Genomic DNA, 12935 nt, shown 5'->3' with positions numbered 1-12935 from the left:
TCACACATCAGGATGATTGACAAGCCAGGAGCCTGCACAGAGCCCTGCTTGTCCTCGGTGTACAGAGCCCTGCTTGTCCTCGGTGTACAGAGCCCTGCTTTTCCTCAGTGTACAGAGCCCTGCTTGTCCTCAGTGTAAAGAGCCCTGCTTGTCCTCAGTGTGCAGAGCCCTGCTTGTCCTCAGTGTACAGAGCCCTGCTTGTCCTCAGTGCACAGAGCCCTGCTTGTCCTCAGTGCACAGATCCCTGCTTGTCCTGCCCTTACTTCCTGTATTTGGTCTCCTCATAGAGACACACAGGCAATAACTGCAGGGACAGTTATGGACATTTATCAACGGGTTTAGTCAGGTTTTCTTTACTATAATTGTCGCAAAATTGTCGCAACTGCGACTACGCAATTTTTCGTGCAACATTTTTGTCGCAACTGCGCAAAAGAAAGTCACAACAGGGTTAAAAATTGACTACATTTACTCCAGCTCAAACATGGAGCAGAAAAAGATACTACCAAAGTAAAAAAGGAAAAATTGCTTACGTGAAAGAAAATTATCAACAGGCTGAAAGCAGTTGATAAATAAGTCACACATAAGCAAAAAAAAAAGTAAGGAAAAAATTACTAAACAAAAAGAATACATAAGCAAACATTGATAAATGTCCCTCAGTATTTTTTCACCAAGAAATATACACATTTTTTTAACCAATGTATATCACAAATATACATTTAATAATATTATCTACATTATTTAAAAAGATTTTGTTGACGACAGGTACACTTATAATATTTTTTGCACCGCAGAATCACTCAGCATAATCATGAAATATGTACATCCCACAGAGGTTGGCTTCTCTGCTTGAGGGTTTTCAAATACTCCACTTCTTGTTTTTGGTTATTAATAATCCTGTAAGAAAAAAAAAAGGATTTAATTATTTTTTGTTAGTCTTAGAGGTGAATCGATCCTCTCTGCTGCCTGTGGTGAATGATAGAAAGGCGCTCTCTATATATATCTATCAGCGCATGTTTAAGGAGCCTGTACACAGCTCAGTTATTCTATGGACAGGGCCACTCGGCCCATGCTTACACTAGCCAACGGGATGCCGTCTAGCAATGATTTTTAAATCTGCATATACAACAAGATTGATCGGGCAACAAAGAAGTATTTAATCGTTCGTCATTTGATCTTTGGACCTATAACACAGGGCAATATTAGCCTTCTCCGTCAGTAATCTACTGAGTAATGAGTAGGCCCTGATTAATGAGTGAAAGCAACTACTTGCTTGAAATAGATTGGCGCCATTTTGTGTACCAAATTTATGGACTGTATGCCTAAATTTTTAATGGAATTCCAAGTAAAAACCTATTCAAATTTTATTTGGTTTGTGCCCAGAAATTTTTTTGTTGGCAACTTATTTATGGACTATGATTAACAGACCATGCTTATGTAGCCTTAGGGCTAAATAAGTTGTACACAAAGACCCACTGCTGAACAGGGACGTGCACACATAGGGTTCAAAGGGGGCTTCAGCCCCTGCCCTGCCCAGCCCCTGCCCTTTAGCTGAGCATCTCCCTGCCCTTCATTTAGAAGTGAGCCTCTCTGCAGGGGTCACTGGTATAGCGCTGGCACTCTTGGAGATGCTTGGTTCCTTTAACAACCCCCCCCCCCACCTCCCCAGCTCCTCCATCTTCCTCCTCCTGTTGCTGAGTCCTGCCTGAACATCCATTTACTGAAGTATTCCCTGCGCCCAGCCAGCTTCCTATAAAAGTGAGTGCAGATGTATTGTGTGAACATGTGTGTAATGTGTATGCAGATGTATTGTGTGAACATGTGTGTGTAATGTGTATGCAAATGTATTGTGTGAACATGTGTGTGTAATGTGTATGCAGATGTATTGTGTGAACATGTGTGTGTAATGTGTATGCAGATGTATTGTGTGAACATGTGTGTGTAATGTGTATGCAGATGTATTGTGTGAACATGTGTGTGTAATGTCTGTTACTTATTAGCCTTTGTGTATAGTGTGGTGTGTATGTACTGCATGTATATACACATGTGTGGTATATGTGTGAGTATGTGTATGTAAGTGTGTATATGTATAGTATTTTATGTATGTTATATGCAGTGCTGTATCTGTCACTAGGCCAACAAGGCCCAGGATTGATACAGCCAAACAAAGACCAATATATGGCGGGTTAATGCTCAATATCAATTCCTATAGATCACCTGGGTGATCAAAAAAAAAAACAATTTCCCATATATCCCAAAGCTTTATTATTAATTATTAACACACATAATGTTAATAATTAATAATAAAACTTTGGGATATATGGGAAATATATATATTTTTTTTTTGGTCACCCAGGTGATCTATAGGAATTGATATTCAGGATTGATACAGTACTTATCGCAGTGGTGGTTGCAAATCGCATGGCGCCCCTGAAGTACACTTATGTTTGTATCTAAGTTTTTATATTTGTCTGTAATCAGTGTTTCCCAACCAGGGTGCGGCCAGCTGTATAGGCTGTCCGGGCATGCTGGGAGTTGTAGTTTTGCAACAGCTAGAGTCACCCTGGTTGTGAAACACTGATTTATGCATGTGTGTGTATTTATCATTGTCTCACAACCAGAGTGCCTCCAGCTGTTGCAACTACTGAAAGCACTCTGGTTGGGAAACACACACACACACACATACATATTTATATTCAGTGATGTGGGACTCCTATCACCCGACACCCGGGACATACTACTGGTGGTTGTAGTAGTTCTATGTTCCTTTACAAACTGGTGGTTGTAGTAGAGCTATGTTCCTTTTCATACTGGTGGTTGTAGTAGAGCTATGTTCCTTTACATACTGGTGGTTGTAGTAGAGCTATGTTCCTTTACATACTGGTCGTTGTAGTAGAGCTATGTTCCTTTACATACTGGTGGTTGTAGTAGAGCTATGTTCCTTTACATACTGGTGGTTGTAGTAGTGCTATGTTCCTTTACATACTGGTGGTTGTAGTAGTGCTATGTTCCTTTACATACTGGTGGTTGTAGTAGTTCTATGTTCCTTTACATACTGGTGGTTGTAGTAGTGCTATGTTCCTTTACATACTGGTGGTTGTAGTAGTTCTATGTTTCTTTACATACTGCTGGTTGTAGTAGTGCTATGTTCCTTTACATACTGCTGGTTGTAGTAGAGCTATGTTCCTTTACATACTGGTGGTTGTAGTAGAGCTATGTTTCTTTACATACTGGTGGCTGTAGTAGTTCTATGTTCCTTTACATACTGGTGGTTGTAGTAGAGCTATGTTCCTTTACATACTGGTGGTTGTAGTAGTGCTATGTTCCTTTACATACTTGTGGTTGTAGTCATGCTATGTTCCTTTACATACTGGTGGTTGTAGTAGAGCTATGTTCCTTTACATACTGGTCGTTGTAGTAGAGCTATGTTCCTTTACATACTGGTGGTTGTAGTAGAGCTATGTTCCTTTACATACTGGTGGTTGTAGTAGTGCTATGTTCCTTTACATACTGGTGGTTGTAGTAGTGCTATGTTCCTTTACATACTGGTGGTTGTAGTAGTTCTATGTTTCTTTACATACTGCTGGTTGTAGTAGTGCTATGTTCCTTTACATACTGCTGGTTGTAGTAGAGCTATGTTCCTTTACATACTGGTGGTTGTAGTAGTGCTATGTTCCTTTACATACTGGTGGTTGTAGTAGTTCTATGTTCCTTTACATACTGGTGGTTGTAGTAGTGCTATGTTCCTTTACATACTGGTGGTTGTAGTAGTTCTATGTTCCTTTACATACTACTGGTTGTAGTAGTGCTATGTTCCTTTACATATTGCTGGTTGTAGTAGAGCTATGTTCCTTTACATACTGGTGGTTGTAGTAGTGCTATGTTTCTTTACATACTGGTGGCTGTAGTAGTTCTATGTTCCTTTACATACTGGTGGTTGTAGTAGAGCTATGTTCCTTTACATACTGGTGGTTGTAGTAGTGCTATGTTCCTTTACATACTTGTGGTTGTAGTCATGCTATGTTCCTTTACATACTGGTGGTTGTAGTAGAGCTATGTTCCTTTACATACTGGTGGTTGTAGTAGGGCTATGTTCCTTTACATACTGGTGGTTGTAGTAGAGCTATGTTCCTTTACATTCTGGTGGTTGTAGTAGAGCTATGTTCCTTTACATACTGGTGGTTGTAGTAGAGCTATGTTCCTGTACATACTGGTGGTTGTAGTAGTGCTATGTTCCTTTACATACTGGTGGTTGTAGTAGTGATATGTTCCTTTACATACTGGTGGTTGTAGTAGAGCTATATTCCTTTACATACTAGTGGTTGTAGTAGTGCTATTTTCCTTTACATACTGGTGGTTGTAGTTGAGCTATTTTTGGGTGGAGCCGGGGAGGGGGTTGATTTTGAGGAGATCAAGCATATAATGGCCTATAACCAAACCAGTGTTTCCCAACCAGGGTTTCTCCAGCTGTTGCAAAACTACAACTCCCAGCATGCCCAGACTACCATTGGCTGTTCAGGCATGCTGGGAGTTTTGCAACAGCTGAAGGCACCCTGGTTGGGAAACTCTGAATCAAACATTCCCAGAAGAAAATAAAATAAAAATAGAACTACAGAAGTAATTATTTTCTCGTTCGTGTTAGTGCTGGGCGGTATGGCCTAAAATGTAAAATGAATATCACGGTATTTTTTTTATTATCGCGGCATCACAGTATTACCGCCTGTCCCATCCCCCCCCCCCTGTCCCATCCCCCCCCCCCCCACTAGCGGTGTCACATGTGCCCCCTGCGAGCGCAATCGCTACCATCACTGCTAGAGGGGTCCCTGTGCCCACTAGCGGTGTCACAAGAATGCCTCCCGTGAGCGCGATCACTACCATCACTGTTAGCGGGGTCCCTGTGCCCACTAGCGGTGTCACAAGAATGCCTCCCGTGAGCGCGATCACTACCATCATCGCTAGCGGGGTCCCTGTGCCCACTAGCGGTGTCAAATGTGGCCCCCGCGAGCACGATCGCTACCATCACTGCTAGCGGGGTCCCTGTGCCCACTAGCAGTGTCACAAGAATGCCTTCCGTGAGCACAATCGCTACCATCACTGCTAGCGGGGTCCCTGTGCCCACTAGCGGTGTCACAAGAATGCCTCCCTTGAGCGTGATCGCTACCATCACCGCTAGCGGGGTCCCTGTGCCCACTAGCGGTGTCAAATGTGCCCCCTGCGAGCGCAATCGCTACCATTACTGCTAGAGGGGTCCCTGTGCCCACTAGCAGTGTCACAAGAATGCCTCCCGCGATCGCTACCATCATCGCTAGCGGGGTCCCTGTGCCCACTAGCGGTGTCAAATGTGGCCCCCGCAAGCACGATCGCTACCATCACTGCTAGCGGGGTCCCTGTGCCCACTAGCAGTGTCACAAGAATGCCTTCCGTGAGCACAATCGCTACCATCACTGCTAGCGGGGTCCCTGTGCCCACTAGCGGTGTCACAAGAATGCCTCCCTTGAGCGTGATCGCTACCATCACCGCTAGCGGGGTCCCTGTGCCCACTAGCGGTGTCAAATGTGCCCCCTGCGAGCGCAATCGCTACCATTACTGCTAGAGGGGTCCCTGTGCCCACTAGCAGTGTCACAAGAATGCCTCCCGCGATCGCTACCATCATCGCTAGCGGGGTCCCTGTGCCCACTAGCGGTGTCAAATGTGGCCCCCGAGAGCACGATCGCTACAATCACTGCTGGCGGGGTCCCTGTGCCCACTAGCGGTGTCACAAGAATGCCTCCCTTGAGCACGATCGCTACCATCACCGCTAGCGGGGTCACTGTGCCCACTAGCGGTGTCACAAGAATGCCGAGCGCGATCGCTACCATCACCGATACCGGGGTCCCTGTGCCCACTAGCGGTGTCACAAGAATGCCGAGAGCGAGCGCGGCTCTGTTCCCTGTCCCTGTCAGCTCTCAGGGTAAGGGAACAGATTTAAAAGCCTCGCGCGCAGCTAACGTAGTACTGCGCAGGCGCAGCACTACGCAGATAGTGTAGGGCTAACGTAGGCAGCGCTAGGAGCCTAGCGTTAGCCCTACGCTATATGCGTAGTACTGCGCATGCGCAGTACTACGTTAGCTGCGCGCAAGGCTTTTAAATCTGTTCCTGTACCCTGAGAGCTGACAGGGACGGGGAACAGAGCCGCGCTCGCGCTCGGCATTCTTGTGACACCGCTAGTGGGCACAGGGACCCCGCTAGCGGTGATGGTAGCGATCGCGGGAGGCATTCTTGTGACACCGCTAGTGGGCACTGGGACCCCGCTAGCGGTGATGGTAGCGTTCGCGGGAGGCATTCTTGTGACACCGCTAGTGGGCACATGGATCCCGCTAGCGGTGGGGATTGATCATGCTCGCGGGGACACTGGCTGACAGGTGCAACGGGGGGACACAGAAGCACACCGGGACAAGTGAGGGCACCGCGCTGGGCTCTACAATTCATCCGGAGGGTGGGGGACGGGCCCGACCGGTATAGCGGTATGGGCAAAAATCCATACCATGGGAGAAAAAAAAACGGTATCCGGTTCATACCGGTTTACCGCCCAGCACTAGTTCGTGTTTTCCTCCTCACATTCGAAAAATCATAACGTTTTCAATTTTCCACCTATATACCCATATAAGGGCTTGTTTTTTGCATCAGAAATCGTACTTTGTAATGACTTCAATTATTTCAATACAAACTCTATGGCAAAACCAGAAAAATATTTGTGGGGCAAAATTTAAACAACAAAACAGCAATTTTGTAACTTTTGGGGGCTTCTGATTCTACACAGTGCACTTTTCAGTAAAAATTACACTTTATTTTTATTCTGTAGGTCCATACGGTTACAAGGAAACCTAATTTATATAGGTTTTATTTTATTTTTCTACTTTGAAAAAAATATATCTACATGCACCAAAATTTATGTTTAAAATTGTCATCTTCTGACACCTATAACTTTATTTTTCTGCATACAGGGCGGTATGAGAGCTAATTTTTTGCACCGTGATCTGAAGTTTTTATCGGTACCATTCTTGTTTTGATCGCTTTTTATAAAAAAAATTCTGGTATAAAAAATACGCTATTTTTCATAGTGCCCTTTTTTGATTTGAGCCCCTGCCCTCCAAAATGTCTGTTCACGTCCCTGCTGCTGAATGTATACAGTAGGTATTATAACCTCAGGAGATGATAAATGCAGCTTTGGGTAAACAAAAAAACTAAATAAATACATTTAAAAAAAAGCATACATACTGATTGACTATTATTTAGAGGTATACAGTATAATTGTCCTATAGCTATACTGTTTTGGAGATAGATAATATGACAATCGCCAATAATACCATTATGCAAGAAGCAAATATTATCACTGTAATATTACAACTATAGTATACAGATCACGGTGACGTGCGCTATTAACCCTTTAGACGTGGCGATCAAAGTTGATCGCCGTGTCTAAAGTAAAAAAAATGCTTTCCTGGCTTCTCAGTCAGGCTGATCGGGACCACCGCAGTGAAACCACGGTGTCCCGATTAGCTAGGACACATCAGGAGGGTCCCTTACCTGCCTCCTGTGCATCTGATCGGTGATTAATTGCTCCAAGCCTGAGATCCAGGCTTGAGCAATCAACCGCCGATAACACTGATCAATTCAATGCTATGGCATAGCATTGATCAGTGCTGGCAATCAATATACTGCATGTTATACTTCCCTATGGGAGCTATAACATTGCAAAAAAAAGTTACATTTTTTTTTAAATAAATGTGATTTAACCCATTGCCTAATAAAAGTTTGAATCACCCCCCTTTTCCCATTTAAAAAACAACTATGTAAATAAAGATTAATATAAACATAAGTGGTATTGTCACGTGCGTAAATGTCCAAACTACAAACTATAAAAATATGTAATTAATTAAACTGCACGGTCAATGGCATACACGTAAAAAAATTCAAAAGTCCAAAATAGCGTATTTTTGGTAACTTTTTTTACCATAAAAAAATTTATCAATAAGTCCGGTCAAAAAAAAAATTTGTACCAATAAAAACTTCAGATCACAGCACAAAACATTAGCCCTCGAACATCCCCGTATGTGGAAGAATAAAAAAATTATAGGAGTCAGAAGAGGACATTTTTAAATGTATACATTTTCGTGCATGTAGTTATGATTTTTTCCAGAAGTACGACAAAATCAAACCTATATAAGTAGCTCATCATTTTATTCGTATGGACCTACAGAATAAAGATACGGTGTCATTTTTACCGAAAAATGTATTGCGTATAAACGGAAGCCCCCAAAAGTTACGAAATGGCGTTTTTTCTTAAATTTTGTTGCACAATGATTTTTTTTGTTTCAATGTACATTTTTTGGGTAAAAGGACTGATGTCATTACAAAGTAGAATTGGTGGCGCAAAAAATTATCCCTCACATGGATTTTTAGGTGGAAAATAGAAAGGTTAATGATTTTTAAAAGGTAAGGAAAGAACAGCGAAAATTCTAAAACTGAAAAACGCTGAGTACTTAAGGGGGATAGTGGATAAATGTTTGATCATGGGGGGGTCCAACCGTTGGGACCCCCCACAATCTCCTGTGTGATGCACTGGCTCTGTTGTGGTTCTGCCCGTGCAGGAGGGATGTTGGACGCAGTATGATGCCGCCGCCGACACGCCCCCTCCATGTATGTCTATAGAACAGGCGGTGATGCAGTGTTCGTGCATCCCGGCCTCTCCCATAGAGCATGTCTGTCGAACTAGCCACACAGAGCTCCGGCAGTGCCCGGTCCCGGTATGGGAGATCACGGGGGTCCCAGCGGTTGGACCCTCCGCGATCAAACACTTATCCCCTATACTCCGGATAGGGGATAAGTTATATACTCCTGCAGATCTCCTTTAATAATCCACAGTGGGTGCACAGTTTTGGGATCTGACCTATGATCCAGAGTTAAGCAATACATCCTATGGAAGAAGCACCACTCCACAAATCCAATAGTGTGAGAATAAATGCATCACTTTTTTTTCATACTATTGGATATGTGGAATCCCGCTTCTTCCATAGGATTTATTACCCTATTAGGCAGGTATGTCCCCGGTAGGAAGGTATGTCTCTTTTAGGCAGCAATTTTTCCCAGTAAGCATGGATGTCTGCTATCACTCAGGTAGTTCCCAAAGTAGACAGGTGTGTCATCTATTAGGTAGGTAGTTTCCTCAGGAGGCAGGTGTGTCCCCTATCAGGTAGGTAGTTCCCCCAGTAGGTGTGTTGCTTCCCCACATAGGCATGTAAATCCCCTATTACGTAGGTAGTTTCCCCCATAGGCAGGTATGTCCTATTAGACAGGTAGCCCTTCCAGTAGGCAGGTATGTCCCCTACTAGGTAGATAGTTTCCCCTGTAGGCTGGTATGTCCCCCAGTAGTCAGGTAGTTCCTACTTTATGCAGGTATGTTTCCTATTAGGCCGGTATGTCTCCCATTAGCATGGCAGTTTTCCCTAGTAGGACTGTATGTCCCCTATTAGGTAGGTAACTCCCCCAGCAGGCAGGTATATCCCCAACTAATTAGACCAAAATCTGAAGCCTACATCCATAGCATTTATCTGGAATTTTAAGTTTGTGAGCAAAGCAGCACAGGATGTGTTATGCTTGCCAATCTTGAGAAGAGTCAAGCCTGCAAGTCCTGGAACAGGTTTTTTTATGTAATCTTCAGTGCTCCCCTAATCTTACACTACTTGGTGCCACCTGAGACAAGTCCTTCAACTGGCTTCATGCTAGAGGTGCCCCTGGTTACTCCACATTTAACCCAGTACAGGTTTATAAGTTTTATTGACTCTATTGGATGATGGTATAATGTCCCTTGAGGAATGTGAACACGAAGATCAAGAAACCTTATTCTAAAATGGATAATAATCTATAAGTGATATGTTTATAGAAAAGTATGCTAATTTATAAAAAATAGCAAACTGAAATATAACATTTACATAACATCATAAGTATGCTATGAAACTTAAAGATTAGTTCAGATTCATCCTGTTTCCATTTATTTAAGATTATTCTAAAATTTTATTTGAAGCCACATGTGTTTATCTGAAAAACTGGATATGATTTGGAAGGCACTCCCCTAACACTTCAAAGCTTTAAAGTCAATGGGGTTGTTTGTAGATGTCTGAGAAGCGATTGCGTTGAGGAACAGCATTTGGGGAGACAGACAAGGCTAAGATCTCAATGGTCACTCTGAGCTCCAGAATACTACTGTAGAGATGGAAGGTCTTTATGGAAGATGGACCAGATAACTGTTACTCTTCCATATAAAGTACTATGTACTATATATCTATAGTGTACCAAAATATGTAGAGGTACACAGAGATCCTCATTAGTGCTCAAGACTGACAGTTAATCCATTACTTCTCCCATAAAAATGTGTCCTTTATCAAATAAACAATTAACATGTGGTCAGCATAACAACGTATAGTGGTTCACAATATTACCCGAATGCCATGCATATCAGACCTATTAAAGGGGTACTCCGGGGAACTAAAACCACAGCCCATCCTTTCTCTCTCACCAACCAATTTATTTGTCTAAATATCATTCATTAGCTATATAGAGCAGTTTCCCTCTTTCAGCTGTCACTTACATGCAGGGAGTGAGAGAAAGACATCATTATCAGATCCACCTTGTCTTTGTGCAAAGCCCTCACTGAGAGCAGCCCCCACCCCCCTGGAAGACAAACACCACATGATTTTTGTCTTGTCTAGGGGTCCAGCTTCACAGCCATACCTCCCCTCACTGTGTGAGTAACTTGTTGGCAGAGAAACCCAGTGTCTCATGTGAAGATTCTCAGTCACAACTCATAACACTGCTCTTCAACCTGCTGTAGATCTAATCACTGACTGCTGCCAGTCAGAGCATACCATGACATATTGCTGGGGGGGAGGATAGTTTGAAAGAAAAGACTTGTACAGTTTGTGCTGTTGACTGTGTTAACAACAACACAGCTTGCACACAGATAGTAAAAGCAATTGGCTGGCAGCCATTACACAGAGCTTCACTGACCGCTGGAAGTTGTAATCTGGGGCAAGCAAGGAAAAATAATATTCAGGAGACAACAGAGGCCACAAGAGCTGGAAAAATCACAAGGATAACTATAGAGGACACAGAAAAGGTATTGTGGTGTCTTTGGGCCATTTCTATTTTTTTTTTTTACTTCCCCAGAGCACCCCTTTAAGCATATACATGTGCCTTGAAGAAGGGGAAGATAGAACCGATTCGCGTGGTCAGCAGGTGATATTGTGAGGCGCTATTTATTTTTATTCTAACCTCTAGAGTTGAGCAAGCTTTTCAAAACTGCAGTTCGCTGGGCTCACAGAACTTTTCGAAAATGTTTGGTTTGCAGAAAACAAATTTTACTTAAAACATGTGTATAACACTGCCTAACAGATTTAAAGCTCTGTATAACATTGCAAATTGTAAAGTGATTTTATGGTTAAGTGGATTGGCAGAGTAGCTTTGTTGACTGGAGTGACTATGAAGCCTGCTGTGCTGGTCACTCTCTCTGATGTTACACTGGAAGGAGGACAAAAACACCCATGGCAAACTGGGCAAGTGCAGGCCAATGGTCTAATCTAGTGACCCATAAGTCCATGGGATCTGAGCTCATGGTGTATTTCAGGGAAAGGGTACAGCTTAAGTATGCATGAACCTGGTTGCTCAGGTGGTGGTGTGCATCCATTTGGTGACAATTCATGTCGGGGGGGGAATACCAGATGTAAAAACCGGATGTATGGTTTGTTAGAGGTAGATAAGTTGCACCTGCCTGTTGCATGAGAAATAAGTTGTCTGACTTCTGTTTATTGCAAAGGTGTGTTTTTACTTGATGCCCTGTCTACTCAATAAAGGTATTTTCTGAGACCATATGGTTGATGGCCATGATAGGCCATCAGTCACTGATTGATGGGGGTGCTGGGTGTTGGTACCCAGCCAATTAGGTATTCGATGCCGCACATGAAAAGGGATAGGGCCCTGTGCCATTCATTGTATAGTGGTGACAAAGGCTAACCACAACTCAGCTCCCATTTACTTCATTCTCTGGATAGGCCATCAACCATATAGTCCCGGAAAACCCTCCCTGACCCACCCTGTCTTGACCTTGTGTTGCTACAGTATATGTTTCAATCGGGTCCCATCAACTGTGTGTGACACTGCCTCCCCAGAACTGTTTGTACCTGCAGATTCTGTACTGGTCCTCTGATTTCTCTGTCACCTGTTTCTCTGTCATGTTATAGAAAAGGAAGAGCGGATTGATATATAGTTTTCTGGGAAAAGATTTAATAGAACTAATCATGTGTTCCTTTAAATCTCTTCTCAGTGGGGCCTTACCAGTCCAGGTGGTCGTAATAAATGATTAACAGCCCATTTTGAAGTCTTGGAGACCATCCTCTTGCCTCCTTAGTAGTGATTTAAATCAATTAGTTATACTAAATATCTTTATACTAAACTATATATCAAATTGCTCCTCTTTCTGTATAACATGGTGCCTGTAGATTGGACAGTATTTTTATGGTGACAGGTTCCCTCTAGGTCAAGCCCAATAGAGATCCAGAGGTTCATTGCAGTCTCTAATTTTTTTTACCACGAGGCACACCCCCTTCCTGGGGATAGTAATACACACTGATTTTTCATGCCCCCCCAGTCCCCCATGGATCGCAACATTCACTGATTCCACAACCCTCTCCCCTGCCACCCCCACAATAGCAATGTGCATTGATTCCACACACACCATGGATAGCTATTTACACTGATTACAAGACCCTTAATAGCAATGTGTACTGTACTGATTACCAACATTACCACCCCTTCCCCCAACAAAAATGTATACATTAGCCTCCCTCCATCCCTACATAGGAGATGGCTGTCAAACAGCCGGACGTTCCAGGGCATAACTCTTT

The 12935-nt window shown here is 43.2% G+C and overlaps 1 protein-coding gene across 1 annotated transcript in view; it reads right to left on the bottom strand.

Annotated features, from left to right (window-relative positions):
- Positions 1-258: 258 nt before the first annotated feature.
- The window catches only part of AMER3 (APC membrane recruitment protein 3), a 45515-nt gene continuing 32838 nt past the window's right edge, over positions 259-12935 (bottom strand). The window contains exon 3 of the mRNA XM_056564594.1: positions 259-894. Coding sequence (XP_056420569.1) covers positions 857-894 — 38 coding nt within the window. The 3' untranslated portion in view covers positions 259-856. The remainder of the gene's footprint in view (positions 895-12935) is intronic.

Source organism: Hyla sarda, chromosome 3, assembly GCF_029499605.1.
Source record: "Hyla sarda isolate aHylSar1 chromosome 3, aHylSar1.hap1, whole genome shotgun sequence".
Classification (NCBI taxonomy): domain Eukaryota; kingdom Metazoa; phylum Chordata; class Amphibia; order Anura; family Hylidae; genus Hyla; species Hyla sarda.
This window is presented reverse-complemented; position numbering and strand designations above follow the sequence as displayed.